We start from the raw sequence: 17,953 nt of genomic DNA on the forward strand, positions 1-17,953 counted from the left end.
GCCACATGTGGCTTTTCAGCCACAGTTGGATTAGAGTAATTGGTCTGGATTTCTACAGTTAAGGACCTTGTGCTTCTGGGTTTCTTAGCTAAGGTCAGCCCTAGAGGCCTGTTGTTCTGAAGTTTTTGAGTCCTGCTGTGAACAGAGGAGCTAATCTCATCTGAGTGGGAGGTAGCTTGCATTCTAACAGATTTATTAACAAACGAATTAAAGTAGGAGTGCAAAATCGTATTTTTACCTCCTACTGATTCCAGGTTGACATTTCAGCCTCTACAGTTGGAATGCAGAGTGGACAAGAAAAGGAAAACTAAACTGCCAAATCTCCTTTTGAGTCAGGGAACTAGAAGCTGCCTGCAGCTGTTCAGTGAAAGCAAGAGGAATAGCAGTACTGCAGAGCATTTGCAGGCTTCAGCAACTTATTCTGCAACAAATTTTGACTCCTCTTTGTTTCCTTGCTTTTTAAGTGGAACCAAAGTTAGGTTGGACAAAGACTGCTAGGGAGCCAAAACCCAGCTTTCTAGGTTGTCAGTAAATTACAACAAATTTGGTATCTTATCTGATGACTTGAAATTACTATCCTAACACACAATGCATTTTCCCATCATCAATTGTGTAGTTCACAGAGTACTTTCTAGCACCAAATGCCTCAGAAATGTCACTTATTCAGAAACCTCTATCATCAGTTCCCTGTTTTGGGCAGTTCGAAGCTTTTGCAGTAGATGAGCACTGGATAAGGAAAACAAAACAAAACTCAGCCAAAGCTTTTGAGCAGGCAGCAGAAACAAGGACTCCACCCTGTCACTGCCAGCTGGAAAGTGGAGTCAGAATCCCCCTCTCCAGCCACTGTCAATCTGATCTCTAGCTCCCTCACACAAAGAGCCACAGCTCTGAAGTGTTGCTACCATAGTACTGCCTTTCCCATGGCACATGATGTGCAGCTTCCACTTTTCCAAGAGGGATTGAGCAGTATTTTCTCCCTAAGTCTTCCCCACCTTCCTACGTAGTCCTATCATATCTAGTAACCGTAATAACACTAAATATTGCCAGCAATCAAGATCTAATTTGCTTTTTGATCATCTTGCCTAGTGCAAAGGTGAGAATACAAATTGGATTGACTTCCTATCACAGTACTTTCCACAGTGCTGTCTGTTGCTTCTGAATTCACACAATCTTGCTTTGGTATTTCTCTGGTTTTGTCTGCTTGTTTCCCTTAGAGAAATCACAGAATCTGGGGAAAACAAAACAAAGTAAAACCAACCCCAAAACTTTAAAATCATGCAAAAACCGATTGCTTTTCTTAGGAAGAGCAGATGGATTCAGATCTCAACATCAGTTATGCAATATAGAAATTACTTTTGACAGCAATTCTGTTCTTTTGCCAACTTAAATATCCCTTTTCTCCTTTTGCCTAAATACATCAGGATGGACTTTTGCAACTCTACACTCTGACCAAGAAAAATAAGAAAATGTAATAGGACATAATAACAATAACAAATTTTTTTTGTTTGTTTTTTCAACTACCCAGTCACAGAGCTGATACTGGTCCCAAGAGTCACTCCCAGGCCACAGGCTGCCATCTTCCTACTAAATTGGACAAACTCTACCTGACTGTCACCTTGGGCTTTTGGGAAGGCTTACACTTGTTCAAGACAGTGCCTGTGTGCAGAGTTTCCTGCAACCCTTGTCTGACTGCATCCTTGAAGCAATGCAACCAGGGAGATCCCCCCTGGAGCACCCTGTCCCCACATCCCTTCCAGCGTGGCAGCCTTACTTGCTGTGAGGGGCTGCTTCAGCAGTACCTGCCTCAAACAGGGAATTACACTCCATGGATGCTGCTGCTCCTTGGCCATACTGAAGGTCAACCAGAACAGGGCTGAGGCATCCAATTAGTAGTTACTCATAGGAAAAAGCAAACTCAGGTAGTCATCTCAGAGTATTTCTGCTTCTCTAAGTTTCTGCTCTTTGCCTGCTGCACTGATTCTTTTCCCACACTGAAACTACAGGGAAGAGGGAAAAGGAAAGGTCACATTAACAAGCAACAACTGAGCATGAAGTTATATGACTCTCCTCTTAAATGTAAGGAGCCAGAATCCCTGAAGCGGCTGCCAGCAATTAGTAGAGTCAGCTATTCCACCTAGGAGCACACTACTGCTTTATTAAGACTAATTGCCATGAGCTATCTGATTACCTGGGCTGGTGGGAGACAACCCATGCAGGGAAAGTCTCAGTGCTGGCTTGCAAACTGGGGTTCTCAGCTCTGCTTCACATGGTGTTTTGGTTTTTTAAAAAAACATGAGTAGCGCAGCTTTGCTTTAAAGGCTGCACAATAGGAAGCTTCTGTCACATTTACAGCCCAAGCCCAGGAGATTGCTATAACAGAGACTTCAGGACTATCACTGTTTATTTTACTTAAGCTACCACAGTAATTCCAATCTGGTACTTAGTCTGAGCTATTTGGAGCACTGCATTCAACATACACATTTGAAAAAGAACTTGAAGAGAGGGAGACTTGCTATTAACTAGGTGCAGAGCAAATGTCAATTTTAATTCAAAGTAAAAGGAGATCAGAATTTCTTTCAATCTCTTCAATCTATTCTTACTCATTGAGCAGTTGCTTTAGCTACATAATGTTAAATAACCAAAAACAACACTTATAGTTAGAAACATTGCTTTTAAGGAAGACTGCAAAGAACTGTTTTTACTGATACCCAAAATGTACCTTCCTGTTTCCAGCTTACCTACACATATATTAAATTTGTAAAATATCCTTTCATAGTTTTCGGAAACCTGTCGTATGTTTTCTGAAACAGATGTTGTATGTGATCTAGCCACACTTCTAAACTTTTAGCCTTCATTTAAAAAACCAGACAATGCAAGTTAGATGTAAAGTCTGCATCACATTACAAGGAATGTTCACAGGAAAATTAAGTGACCTCCAGACCACTAGAGTCCCCTTCTGTGCTCTCAACTGTCCTTGTAATGCTGGAGATTTCGGTGAACTGCTTTTATTTTTGTTGAAAATTATGGCGCACGCAATCACATGCAATAGACTCTTGTGGAAATTACCCTACAGACTATGAAACAAAGTGTCTTGTATCATAAAATATGGATTTAGTTTGAAAAGAAATAGTGAAAGCTCTGAAGTCCTTGGATGTCTTCCTGAAATATGACTCTTCTCTTTTCACATACGCACTTCAGAAGCTGTCAAACACTTTACATCTTTGTCAGAAACTGACCTACCTCATTTTGCAAAACCTTTTCTTCCAAATGTAAATGTAAGGTTCTAATTTAAATGTCAAGAGATATTTAAAAGCATAGAAATGCCATACATGGGTAAGTCCACTGTCTCAAAGACAGATGATTGCCAGCTCTGTTAAAACTCACTTTCATTTGATCCTTTTTCTGATTAATCCCAGCAGTTCTGTGGCTCTGCTACTTAAAAAAAATCAAAAACCTACAAACTTTCTTTCAGTTTCAAGCACATTTTAAAATACATGTTTTAAAGACTATACACTAAATCTGAATTTTTGACTAAAAATATTTTCAGCTGTTGCAGTCAGGTAGATAAATTATAAAAGAAGTGCCTCATAAAATCGGGCCTTGCTCTCTGCTAAATTAATAGCTAGCTTGTCATTTCTTCTATGTGCAGCTAAGTGGCTTGCAAGTTCCCATCTGAAAACAATCTTAAGCATGAAAACAATTAACACAAGCTATTCTGGTAAGAGAACCATTTGCACCTCCAATAAACAAGAAATCTGTGTCATGGGAATCAGTGAACAAAAATATGTAAACTAACCAAGAATAGAGAAATTTGAGAAACAAATATAATACCTTTTACTAACCAATGGATTAATCAGCAAGAAAACTATTAACCAATTAGAGTTTCACATGAGGTCTGTAAAAACTTGTATAAAATAAATTGTGTGAATAAAGAATGAACTTTTCCCGCATGAAGAAAATGGAGTCTCAGCTGATTTATTACAACATTCAGCAAAACTTTTTTCCAGGAGTTATTTTTATTGGCGTCCATATACTGTATACTACTAAAATCTGTGGAAACAATGTGGGATCATTTTCAGTTAAAATAACTCAAATTTGCCAGTGAATGTCCTTAAGTAGGGTACTTCAGATCTCATTTGCTGTTGAAAGATTGCATTTTTTGCTTTGTCACTGTCTTTTCTAACCAACATTTTTAAGTATATTCAAACCCAAATAATAGAGCACAAACCACTTCTCCAAGATACTAATATTTTAGCTGTATGTCTTTCAGATTAGCCTGATTTTTCAACCTAATTATAAAGTACTGTTTGCCACTATTAATTTGAGAATTAATTGTTTGTACCTTTTCAAAAGATGAGGGGTTTTGTGGAATGGCTCCACTCACTCCTCTTCAAAGCACCCTTACCACTCCCAAAGTACCCCAGCTTAGGCCCCTGGCTTTTTTCCCTCCTCACTCAGCTGGCCCGTCATTCTGGTCCAAGACCAGACCAGAAACATATTATGACATAATAAACTGCATCAGCTTATGATGACGCCAGTCACAAAGTTTTCAGTTTTTAAGCATCACTGTGCCTTGGCTGGGTCTCCCACAGTCCAGCCCATTCCCATGTCTGAGGGCAGGACAGTTGCACCAATACCACTTCTTACAGGAAAACCCAAACTTTGCTTGGGTTGGGTAGAAAAAGAGACTTTCCTACTAAGCAGTAAGCAAATCACAGCAATCTCTCAATTTGCTAAGTATGTGTTTGTAGCTATTAGTGAATCTTCTTCAGGTAGATTAATTTTTAACATGGGATATTCTGTTTCTGACAATCTCCACAAAGGCTGAAATTTACTCTTCCAAAGTGGCTGGGAAGCAGCCCAGTGGGAGTGCTGGTCAACAGCTGACTGAACATGAGCCAGCTGTGCTCAGGTGGCCAAGAAGGACAATGGCATCCTGGCCTGTACCAGGAATAGTGTGGCCAGCAGGACCAGGACAGGGATTGTCCCCCTGTACTGGCCACTGGAGAGGCCACACCTCCTGTGTTCAGACTTGGGCCCCTCACTTTAGAAAGGGCATTGAGGTGCTAGAGCTTGTCCAGAGAAGGGCACCAATGCTCATGAAAGGAGCAGAGAACATGTCTGCAAGGTGTGGCTGAGGGAGCTGGGGGTGCTTACCCTGGAGAAAAGGCAGCTCAGGGGGGACCTACCTGGAAGGAGGCTGCAGGGAGGGGAGGGGCACTCTCTCCTGCCATGCTTGCAGTGAGAGGACCAGAGGGAATGGCCTTAAGCTGAGACAGGGGAGATTCAGATTAGACAGAAGGAAAAAAATTGTCACTGTTAGGGTGGTCAGGCACTGGAATAGATTGCCCAGGGAGGTGGTGGAGTCACTGTTCCTGGATCTGGCGCTGGGTGCTGGGTGAACAGTTGGGTTGGACCTGATGATCTTAAAGATCTCTTCCAACCCTTATGATTCTATGAGCCTGTGATTCTAAAGGCTAGAAATCAATACTATCTCCATTTATTACCTGTGAATTATGGTTAGTACAACCAAAATGAAGATGTACAGCATTCGCTCTGTATATGTAAGTACAATGCAAAGAATAGAGAGTTGCACATATATAATAACAACACATACATGTATGTGGAGATTATACTCATAGGACAGTTTTAGATAAAATACAGAGCTACAATGATTGCCATGGGCCAAAACCTCAAATATAGCAGCATGGGTTCATTGATAGTTATTGAACAGGAGGGGCTATGTTTTTGTTTCAGGAAGCTTTCTACTACTGCTTGCCAGAGCTGAAAGGATGTATACTAGGTGAAGTGCAACTCTGTACTTATCCCAGGCTTATGTTTCTCTCTGGTTGCTCTTACAAACAGGATACTGGTCTAGACAGCCTGTGGTGTGACCTAGTGGCTTGAAGTTCTTTCTTTGTATCTTGAAGAATGTTACTGTAAATGTCTACAACCTTTCCTTTGGTTTCATCTGTCTTCGTTTTTTTAATGCAGTGTTCATTAAGTGTTTAATTTTACTACAGCCATATGAAGCAAAGGTTTCTTTAAATGCAATACCAATTTAAGAGCATGCCTGCTGCTTACGTGTTCACTGAAAGAACATTAAATCTTCTTGTCATGATTTAAAAATCTCCTACCCACAGTTCCTCAGCCCAGATGATCTACAGCATAAACAACCCAGGCTGATTTGGCTTAAATGTTCTCAAAAAAATCTAACATTTGCACCTCTTTTCCTGTATCGGGTTTGCTGTAAGAAGTGACACCCAGTGAGGTGCTTGACTGAAATTGTCCAGACTCCAAAGTGCAAGATGACTTGACCTGCATCCTCCCACTCGCAGATTTTGGCATTAAAAGTTCACTGCAAATTGCTTAAGCTCTCCTTGACTGCATTTTACACATTTGCAACTTGATGAGCAGTTTTACCTGGTACAAGCTGGCAAGGTGGTGTTTAGTTTTAATCAGAAAGGGTTGGTTGACCCCTGGGTGATCCACATCATGAGCTGCAGCAGCGAGCAGTCCGAGCATGATGTCCGATGGGGTGAGGAAGCTGGCAAGCTGAATCATCACACACATTAATCACAACAAGAACATGAACAGTAAACACTTTCTGGTAAATAAACAAACCAGCTGACATCATGGCATTGCTTGGGTTTGTAGGCATTTGTACACAAATGTCAAATACAAATTTTGTGAACATTTTTAAGGTAAATGTTGAACATACATCTATAAAGATATTAGACTACATAACCATCTTTTATTACAATTTGTATTTTTTATCTCTTTGTCATTCCTGGCAATATAAGGATTATAGTAATAGGAGTTCTTGAGTATAGTCTCAAACATTTAGTTTAAAAACCAAACAGGTAGGTTGGCATATGTTAGCATCCATTGTAAGAGCTCTGTCTCTCCAAGTATTTAGTAATACCAATGAAAGATCAGGCTTCCATTTTCTAGCACAGCACTGTGTTATAAAATGCAGAGTTTATCAACGTCTGAAATTTCAGCCTTGGCTGTTAAATATCTACCTCAGTTCAAGTATATGTATTTTATTAGAGAACATAATTTACCTTTCTAACTTCAAACATTGAAGCTGGAAAACTCATTCAGATTTTTTTCTGCTACAGGGCTCATTTAGAAGCAAAAAAAGGTAATCTTAGCATTTTCTGTTTGTGATCGTGAGGCAGTTATTACCAGTCCAATGAGCCTGTACAGAGTACAGGTCTGTGAGATGGAAAGAAGCATCCTGAGGTGAGAACTGATGAGCATTATGGTCCAGGTTCTGGATGTTGGCTGTCCTCTGCACTTCCTGGCAACAAAGGACTGGCAGATCTTGCAGCAGATAAAAATACAGGAAAGGTGGGACCTGCTCCTGTCCTCACTTACCATTGCTATATTCTGGTGTAGTTCTAGCAGAATATCCTTTCATTTGACCCAAGCCACAAAAGATTAGTTATGTTCTTACACTGGCTCAGCACAGCAGTATCACAATGCCTTCCAGTAACACACAAGGCAACACCCTTATGCTATGAGAACTGCAGCAGCAGTCAAATACTTGTGCAGAGAACACCTTTGCAACACATCCATCTGAAGGGACCGTTTTCCCCTTTCCTGGTGTGGCACTGCATCTAATTCGGTATTTTGAAATATGACAGCTTATGCTCTGAGGTGGCTGAGACACAGACATGCATTGCCTCCTGCTGAGTTTGATGGAAGAAGAACTGCAGGCACCACTGGGTGTCTGGGTCACACCACCATGGTGGCTGCAGCTCATGGCAGCACTTAGACATGATGCCTGCGTGATGGGAAGTGACTCTCGTGGCTTGACTGTAACATCTGTAACCTGTAGCTGAGGCTGTTCCTGACTTGCTGCTGACTTTCCAGCATGCCATCACCTTCTGCTGTCTACAAATACTTCTTGGGGGTTTTATTTAAATCCTGGGCAAAAAAAAAAATCTGAGAACTATCTGAAAGCAACATCAGTGTGAAAGGTTGTCATTACCTTGGGCTCCCTCAGATAGCAGTGCATAGCTTGTGTGACATCAGCGGCATGGACAGCATTGTGGTATGGGTTCTGGCTATGGTAATCTTCTTGAACCATAACTGGGAATCAAAACAGAAAACAAAGATCTTTTTGTCTCTGAATGCCATGGCCACAAGTGGAAACTGGACTTAAAATACAATCTGAGGTTTTGCAGTCAGCTGCCTAAGGAGTTTCTTCAAATAGCTGTAGCTTATTTAAATTGCTGCTTTTATCGAGATACCTTTAGAGAAAAAATGCATGAAAGGATTTGTGAGGCCCAAGGGGATATACTTGGTCTAGTGCATAAATCACCTCTTTCTTGCCTTAGTGAAGGCTCTCATTGAGGAGTAAAATAAACAAGGAAGAGAGGCAGATTTATTCACAACGGAGTGTAATTATTTAGGCTGCTGTCATAGGGTAGTAGTGTGCCATTAAGGCAGTACCACCTATTTTATGGCAGCAAGGAGTGAGACCCTGATATCCTGCCATCATTTGTTATTTGAGTGATGAACTATAGCCAAAGGCATTCCTACACCCCCTAGGTGAAGAATAAAAAAAAAAACAGCATTGGGGTGTTCACAGCAAAATCTCCTGTGACAATTTTAGTCACATATGTGTGTTCATTTTAAAATGCCAGTCCCTCTTGCTTTAGTTTGCAGTGCTGGAACCGGTCCAGTTGGACCAGGAGCACCAACCTCTTACTCTCAGCTTTCTCTCAGACAGAAAAATCATTGAGATGCGTTCACACCCCTGTGTTCCTTGCAGCAGTGTGTGCACCATTAGGTGCTCTCGGGACACCACCACGTGAGCTCTGGAAGCTGCATGTGATCTCGCCTAGAGCGCTCTCCTAGACACCATCGAATTCATCAAATGGAAAACTAACGCGCCGACTTCCCATGGCGCTCGCTGCCAGCACGAGGAGCGCCACAGAAAGTCCAAGCCTTCTGCTTGTTTCCAGCCACACAGGCATCTGGAGGTACAGTGGTAATCCCTTAAACTGTGAGTACCACTAGCTCTAATTGCCCAACTGTCCACGTCTGCCCACAGGAGTTAGAAACAGCAGGCAGATTTTGTCTGTCTCCGCACCAGAGGAACACTTTCCAGAAGCGACAATTAGGCAGTCTTAAAGAAGAGACTTTCCCTGCTTTGGAAACTCTGCTTGACAGCCTGAAAAACAGCCATTTAGCTGCTTTCAAAAAGTGATGCAAAAAGTAATTGATTTTGGCCAATTTCCTCTTTTGGTTCACTGACAGCATGGGGCTAATATTTCTGTTGGCAGTAACAGCAGCAGGGGCTTTCATCAACACTATTCAGTGTAGACAGCTTGATATAATTTGTTAAATTTTGCACATAAGCTTTTAACTGCCCTGGGTCTCAGTGGTCTTTTAGTCACTAAAATAATTACACTGCACCACAATTGTACTGTGCACGCATAGGTTCTGCAGTGTCTGTCTGTGTGGGCCTAAGCCAGCCACATCTCTGCATGGCATACTTTATTTTAAATCCCCAGTGTGACTGTGGTGCTGGGATGCTTCAGCCCAATGCAGAGCCTTTTGAAATCCCTCCATAGACTAGGTACTGAACCAGTCCTTGAGTGCCTGCAAACTGCATGCTGATATATATCATAGACATCTTTTACTGAAACATTTCCAATTACATCATCATTTTTACATGGATAGACCAAGCCAGTGCCTTCTCTTAAGTGATGCTCTACTTAAGCTATAAACTTCATTCAAAGATGGCTTTGAGGTGTGCACTTACCAAAAAACCTGTGTAATGTAACCATGTCTAACTGGAAATGGTGAATAAGTCCATGCACATTGAAGAGGTGACAAAGCAGTGTTACGAGACTGTTTCCTAAAAGCAGAAAGGAACAACTCTTAAATTACTTTTACATGTAGTTACAAATTTAGCCAGCTCCTATCACCTCATCTCCAATGAAGTGAGCTTAGATGACTCTCATATACTCAGAAGTCACTTATACGAATTATTCCTGTATATAATCAAGACTTGATGGAAAGGCTGTACCAATGGAATGCCATTCTTGTGTCTAGAAGCCATAAAGTTACATTTGCTGTTTCAACATGACAGGCAAGCTGGGTTTTAACTGGAAGAAGGCAAAGTGACATGGTTTTAACAAAATCTTTAGACAGGCTTGTCTGAGAGCGACATCATAATTCAGGTCGATCTTCAGAAACAACAGAAACAAGAGTGGCTTTTCTGCCACTTTGGTTTGCCATACTGTACCAATTAATTAATTACTAAAAATCAGGAGTTTGGAATTAATTTTTTTATTTTGCATATGGCTGTATAAACATGTAATTAACACATGTAACCTAGCTCAGCTACAACTGCATCTTGTAACAATGACACAGACAGGAAAAATGAGTTGCAGCATTCACCGTCTCAAGTCTCACTGTAATGCTGCACTGGCCCTACTGTAAATTGAGTACTGGGAACACTGGGAAAATTGAGCCTTGCTAGTATTACATGATCAGCTATACATAAACAGTGTATTTAAAAAAGTTTGCACTGCTTAATTCAGTGGCACTGTTTCCATGAAAGTTAGAAAAAACCCCAAACCAACCAACCCATACTACACATAAATAAAGTTTGAAGGGAGTCTTTTCTTATTTAACATAACTCAGGAAGGAAAATAAATATCTGTATGAAGAACACATGGAAACTTACTTGGTCTTGACTACTGAGCAGGGGCACAGAAAGATAATTTGGAAGAACTATGCTTTTACTTCCCAGGTAATTTGCAATACTTTTCACTCTTCACTGCCAGTCAACTCAGCTGAATGACCCTCTAAACCTACCTTTTTCTGCATCTTCTGCCCCAACCAAACCTAATTAGACTGGGAGTGAGGAATGAGGGATCTCAGTTCTCTGAGCAGTACAGAAAAGGGAAAGGTGCAATCATTGCCCTCTTCAGCAGTTACCTGATCAAGAGGTATTGCCTGGATATTTGTAGGGAAGTGGGGTGGTTTTACAGGCATGCATTAAAAGAGAAATTTCACAGATTTTTATTCTCTTAATAAATTTCTCAATTTTTGCTGCTGAACAGAAACGAGGGCATCTTCACTCAAATGTCTTTAGTATCGATAGAAATTGACTGATTATGGAGATCTGGATTTATTGACCAATGTATCTAACAGGTATATTTAAAGTAGCTTGGGAGTTTTATAGGTAAATGAAACAGAAACACCTTCTTGAAAAGGTGACAACAAATGTAGGAGTTTGATTAAACATTACCCTGTAGTTCAGGACTGAAAAAGCTCCAGATTATGATTTTAATAGAGGTTAAATGTGGCCAATTTCTCTTCAATAATCTGAACTAGAAACATTGAGCAAACAATTCATTAGGGATTTTTTGAATAGTTATATATGAGAGATAGTAAAATGAAAAATTTACTTACCATTTGTCAAGCGATCAAACAAGAATATGTCAAAATCCCACATTCCCACTTTGGATAGCATATGCTAGAAAAAAAAATGTGGAAAGGCCAATGACTAGTATGTAACACTGTAAAGCAGGTTTCAATTATTATTCCACATAAATCAGTCACAGGATTGGTTACTGCACCTTTAAAATTTTTTTCAAGAAACCTACAGAGGTTGCATTTGAAATATCAGAAATCAGGCCCATGTAGCTGTGCTGCATAAAATATCACTTGCCCTTTTAAATGAGAAGGTTTTGAACATAACACTAAAAATACCTTCTAAATGGAACTCAAAACAAGGAATAATATAAATCAAAATATTATGAAAACATTTCCTTTTATGTCACAAATGCTTTATTGTTTCTTCATGTCCCCAAATTGTCAGTGCAAATTCTCTTAGGTTTTTAATACAGTGTTTTAAAATCTTAGCTCTCATGGTGAATATGAGTTACAATGTGCTAAACAAAGCAGTACACAGGAATAGCTTTTATAAACTACTGTTAATAACTACTGTGCTACAATTAAGCCCTCTCAGACATGCAGAAGAATCCATCATTACCACCAAATGCAGTGATTTTACAGCTACATCCAGCTAAGCCAGGAGATTGATGCTGGATTACCTCTATGACCCACAGTGATGTATGTGTGTATGAAATACACATTCTCTCCCATCTCTAGTCTACATTCAAACAGTTCTGAATTCTTAATTACTTTCTAACTCCTGGCATATAATCTTCTCTAGCAGAGAATAAAAATTGCCCAGGCACATAATCCCAATGCCATCAACTGTGCAAGTTTTGCTAGAAAATACCATTCAAAGTAAGTGTAAGAACTGCAAAACTAAGATAATTGTATTTTCATCACTGTGAAGTTGGCAGACAATGTTCCACATTTCCTAGCCTTTGCCACTATGGAAAGCTATTGTGGGTTGCCTAATAGCAGTTCCATACCAGATGAGAGATACCTGTCTTTTTTCAAGTGGATGAACAAAATGCTGTGTCAGGGCTGCACTTAAATCAGTAACTTAACCTGAAATCTTTCAGTCTTTAATAAATCCATATTATCATTTCAGTTGCTGGAATTTGAAAATGCTGAATAGATTTGGCATCACTTTCTTATTGCTTTGAGACCTAAGCCTTCAAGGCTATAACCACAAATGAGGAATGGACAATCTGTTTGTTGTGAGGGAGGCACGTAACGTGGGTCATTTAAGAAAGATCAGCCATTAATTTGGTTATCTGAAGACTAAAACAAACACTGACACTCTAGTATTATTAAAAGAAATGGAGATCTGGAGATCTGTCTTACCCTTGCTTGCCCAAGGTAGTCCTCATCCAGTAGGTACAGAGAGGCTTGTGGTACAATTCCACGCAGTAACCGGGATGCATGGAAGTACCTCTGGAAACTTAACAGTCTTTTCACTTTTTTCTTGGTGCCAATTTCCCCTGAGAGTGTAGTATCTGTGAAAAGCAATCAGTACAGAAACCATGAAACCTAAGATGATGGGTGACATTATCAGTTGAGTAAGAGAAATATCAAACACTTTATAATAGTAATACAAAAATCATGAAGTTTGTGCTTCTTGCCAAGCCACATGAAGGAGCAGTATTCAAATCACTTCAGCATAATATATTTGTTTATTTTAGAAAGGAAATAGGTTCCAGGAATGAGAACACTATTGTAGGTTTTGGAAGATCTGAGTTCAGTACATTGCCTGCCACAGCATTTAATGTGACCCAGCTCAGTCCCTGTAGGGAAGGGGGTGATACATCTCCTAATTGTAGGCATTAGAGGCAGAGTTAGGTACAGGAAAGCTGCTCTTTCTTACCCTCTCTGCCTCTGTTCCCTAACTGTACACCTGAAAATAACATTACCTTGCTACCTCACAGGAGTGTCACTGGAATATATTAAAAATCACATAGCACTAGAGCTGCAAGGTGGTCTTGGGTATAAAATCAAAAAAGTGACACTAAAAGAGAACTCAAAATACAGTTTGAAAACACAAATGTGTGATCCACTTTTAGAAAATGAAATAAAAGAGAGAAAGAAATAAGAATAGGTTAATAATCCTATTGGATTGTCAGCTGTCTGTTCTATGTATTAAGGCAAATTATAAATGAAGAAAATATTTTAGCCCTGCAATGAGGAAAGCAGGTATATTCAGATAATACAGGCATTTCTGGTTACACAACAGAATATTTCACTCAGTGCCAGGATAATTCTAATTCTCTAATGCTGTATTAGGAGATTTTCATATAGGGCTAAATGTGACACAAAAACCAAGGCAGTTTTTATACAGTGATTAAATCACTAATTAGAGTAATTATATTACCTTATTGTTAGTAAGAAAAATATGGAGGCTTTCTAAAACTCATAATGGTTTAGGTAATTTCATCTGAACTTTTAACATAAACTTATATTCAGCTGTGTTGTTTTCATTTTGCAGTCTGGTATAAGTTTTGGGAAAAAGGGAGGACAGAAACTGGAAAGTTGGTTGAAAGTAGCAAGTTTCAATACAGTTTTATTTGTAAGACAAACCTTGCAAGAAACTGAAGATTAAACAGTCCTTTGAGAGAACAGTAACAACTTCTTGAGATAAGAAGCTCCATAGCAATTCACTAGATTTCAGGTTTAAGTAAGAGCTCTGGAAAAATATCCACACACTGAAGATGACTCTCTCTATTCTCTATTATTTCATCTCTTTTTATGCAAAACCACTGAATTCTTGTTCTGCTGTGAGACTAAAATATCACTTTGTCTGCTACTACTCTACGAGTAGTATTATTCTGAGAGGATTTTCAGGGAAGTCGCTACGGTTTTTTTGGATCATGGATGGTTCAGGATTTGATTTCTCTAACAGCAGATGTGCAAGCACCCTCTGTAGCAAGTTTCTTCCTTTTTAAGTAATCCAACAGCTACTGAGTGGCACAAAGTCAGTAATAACATTATAAAAAGCCATCCTTACGTACTGAGTATCAATATAACTTCCAGCACCAGTAAGCCTCATGGTTCTTATGCACAGTCTAAAGAACTCACTGAGTTTTAATAATATAAAAGCACAAAATAACTTCATTGCAACTTGACAAGCCACATGGTTTCCAGAATGCTAGAGTAACAACACCACTACTGTACCAGCCTGAAGGTCAGGTTTTCATTTATGATGTGCCAGCACCTGCCTTGATTTTCTCACACATTTTAAAAGCTGGAACAATTTCATGGTCTGTTGAAGGAGTGACTAATGTAGGTGTGAACAGTTACCCAGTGGCAGCAAACCATGGAGGAACCAGTAGACATGTTTTCTTACTTCTTTTCATTTATATAGGGCTGCTATGAAATGGCAGGCATTCAGTTTAATTCCTGGATAACAAAACACTCTTAAAATAAATTCACTATTTAAACTTCTTGTGCTAGCTGTTTCTCAGCTTTCCAACTTTACTATTTCCATCTTAGCCCACAAACTGTCACTACTTTCAGGTAACAAGTTTAAATTTTAATGTACAAAAGCTACCCTTTTTTACATTAAAAATTAGAAGTTGCTGCCACTAATTTTTATCTAAGTTACTATCTGTTTTTTCAGTTAAAGACACATGACTGAAATCACCACCCACACTGTCTTAAACTGTCTTTAAAACTCACACATAGTGTTGCAGTGGATGATCTGAAGGTGAAGGTTTGGCCTAAGTCCTAACAAGCAGCTGTACATTGGATTATGAAGAAGTGGTTATTTTATCCTTTGGATTACCAGATCATTTCAGTAGCATAAATAACACTTGCCAAAGCACAAACACATCAGATGGAAACAAGTAGCTTCTTATTATGGAACATATTTTCTGAATTGAGCCATCAAACTTGCTGCCCATTGCTCTGTATGGTTGTCATGGGTCTCAATTCAAATTTAGTCATCAGCAGACAGTGCCCCTGAACCTGACTTGCTTCAGGTGAGCCCTGTATTCTAATATATTACACAAAAATGATTAGGCACAATAATCTGTCATTTCTGTATGTTCATTCATAAGGGAAGAAGTTCATAATACTGATAAAGAATTGTAGCAAATGTATTTTCAAAACTGGGCTCTTGACAGAACAGCCCGAATCCAGCACGGCAGGATATCCACATGCAAACTCTTAAGATGTTGACTTAAAAGAATATCACATTAAAATCACATCCTTTGGGTCATTTCAGTAATAACTGATTTGCCTTTGAATCACAGGACTTATCAGCTGATTGCTATGACCCATCTCAAATTACTGGGCATCCACAATAATGTACTTTATTATGAGAGTGTCTTCCATAAAACTGGACTAAGACACTGCCCTTCTCTGAGCACAACACACCCCAAACCAGTATCTAACCAGCATTTTCTCTTTCCCCTTCCAAGATCAGTGTCAAACAAAAAAAAAAGCACAACTATATGAAGTTGAGAAAAAAAGGTTAATTAGAACAAAAGAGCAAAAAGTGATGCATCCAAAAGTGAACACTTAAATTCTGCCCCTCAGCTCAGCAGTCGCATCTGAATGTCCCAAAAGCAAAGAGCCATTCCCAGCATACAGTATCCACCAGCTGACACAAAATCAAGATGCAGTTTTAAGATGAAATTAAGGGTTATGTTTACTTACAGTAAAATGCTGAACATACTACTTCTTTATTGACAACTGTAAATTTAAATTTAAATTGTAAATACAAAAGTTTGATGATGACACATGATGCAAGTAATACAGTGCCTTCAGGTGAAATTTAATTACAAAGTAAATGAATCAAAAATATTACTCCAGATATCCCTGAACTTCAGTTGTTGTTCTGTGGGTGCTAAAACATATGTTATATGGAACTCTGGATACTAAAACATATGCTAAAACATAAGCATCTGGTTAAAGACTGATCTGCAAAGCTCACATGGGAAGGATTTAGTAATTATGTGCAATTTTGAAATTAACGTGAAAGACAAACAAGAATGTCTTTTGTTCTTACCCATAAAACTTCCCTCGAGAACTCTGTTTAACTTCACTCATTGTGGCAACTTCTGAATGTTTTGCTTACCTAAAAAACCTCCATCTCTTAAAGATGCCTATTCTCATGCTATGGAGTTACTGTTACTGCCTAGCACAGGGGTTGCAGAAACCCTCCTTTGTACGCTGAACAAGGTTATTGTATGAATTGCACAGACATCTTGTATGAATTACATACATGTTTACAGACGTGTTCGTACAAGCATTCCTCGCAAAGCTCAACTTCTGCCTTCAAAAGCTCAGGCAGGCAGAGCTTGCAGCATATCTTGTGTTTTAGCAGGCAAACAAAGTGGCTGCATTTTTCTTCAGGTAATTTGATAGCCACATCACGCACAAACACACACACCAGCAGACCATGGATGATTTCTGCACTACTGCACGTGCCCCTCAAGAGGTTCATAAGCTGCAGAATCAATGGCTGCCTTCTTTCTCCCAACACAGCTCCTCCAGTTACACTGATCTCCTCGCCTTAAATTGATCTATGGCTCACTACACACCAACCTCTGTTATTTCAGGAAAAGACTTTTCCTGCACTGGGAACTGCTACCAGTTTTATTTCATATTTCTTTCACACTGCTGTGCTAGCACGTGCCCACAGGCAGCATGAATATAAAAATAATGGAGGTTATGCTAACAATGGTTGAGTTAACATCCAGAAATGATCACATAAATCAAATCTGGACAAGGATGTACTTAACTCTGCACCAGACATTCATTACGTTGTTACTGTTCTTTCAAAGTAAACAAACTGTGTTATGCATTCAAATAAAGCCTCTGAGTTTTCTTCACAGTACTAGTTTTGTTATTATATTGCATCTCAGAATACAATAAAAACAGGTCATCCAGCAGCATGAGTGGATAAAAAAGGGTTTAATAATTTTAAAAAGTGAATTGATTCAGAAAAGGGAAATGTTTTTTTCTTCTTCTTTCCTAAAGGATGCAGAATAAATCAGGTCCTCAAGCAGCTGCCTTTGACTCATACAATTTTCTTCTGAGAGTGCAAAGGCATTTCATACACAGCCACTGTATGCCTGAAGAGCCAGGCAGGACTGGTGGGAAAGTGCTGGGGTATCAGGAAGGTAAGGTGAGAGGGTGAGTCCTGCAATTTAAGGTCTGCAGGACAGTCTGCAAACTGCGAGGGCTCTGGGAAACAATTTGTCTCTGGTCCTACAATTTTCTGCATTGGTTCCTGGCTTGACAGCTGGTTAGGAAACTTCTCTTTGTGAGCCTGAGAAGTATGTAATTGACTGAGGAGGAATAACTGGTGTTTGTCCATTTTTTTTTTTTTTTTATTGCATGTAAAACTGTGCTGTGCATTTAGATCACTTTACAGAAATCTTCTTTGGCATATTTGCTGCATGCTTGGTTGCTGAAATTTTCGTACACAGGAGAGGGCATAGCACTGATAGAAAAAAACTGCTGTGCCTTCCTAGAATCTTCTGACATTACAGATTTATCATAATGTCCAGCATTAGTACAG

At 39.4% G+C, this 17,953-nt stretch overlaps 1 protein-coding gene across 3 annotated transcripts in view; it reads right to left on the reverse strand.

Annotated features, from left to right (window-relative positions):
• The window catches only part of PDE7B (phosphodiesterase 7B), a 168,943-nt gene that overhangs the window by 12,769 nt on the left and 138,221 nt on the right, over positions 1 to 17,953 (reverse strand). For all 3 annotated transcript variants that reach the window (XM_056486535.1, XM_056486534.1, XM_056486533.1), the window contains 5 exons: positions 12,775 to 12,926; positions 11,443 to 11,506; positions 9,782 to 9,877; positions 8,000 to 8,100; positions 6,424 to 6,555 (listed from right to left, as the gene is read on the reverse strand). In XM_056486535.1, coding sequence (XP_056342510.1) covers positions 6,424 to 6,555; positions 8,000 to 8,100; positions 9,782 to 9,877; positions 11,443 to 11,506; positions 12,775 to 12,926 — 545 coding nt within the window. The remainder of the gene's footprint in view (positions 1 to 6,423; positions 6,556 to 7,999; positions 8,101 to 9,781; positions 9,878 to 11,442; positions 11,507 to 12,774; positions 12,927 to 17,953) is intronic.

The sequence above is a fragment of the Oenanthe melanoleuca genome, chromosome 3 (genome assembly GCF_029582105.1).
Source record: "Oenanthe melanoleuca isolate GR-GAL-2019-014 chromosome 3, OMel1.0, whole genome shotgun sequence".
Classification (NCBI taxonomy): domain Eukaryota; kingdom Metazoa; phylum Chordata; class Aves; order Passeriformes; family Muscicapidae; genus Oenanthe; species Oenanthe melanoleuca.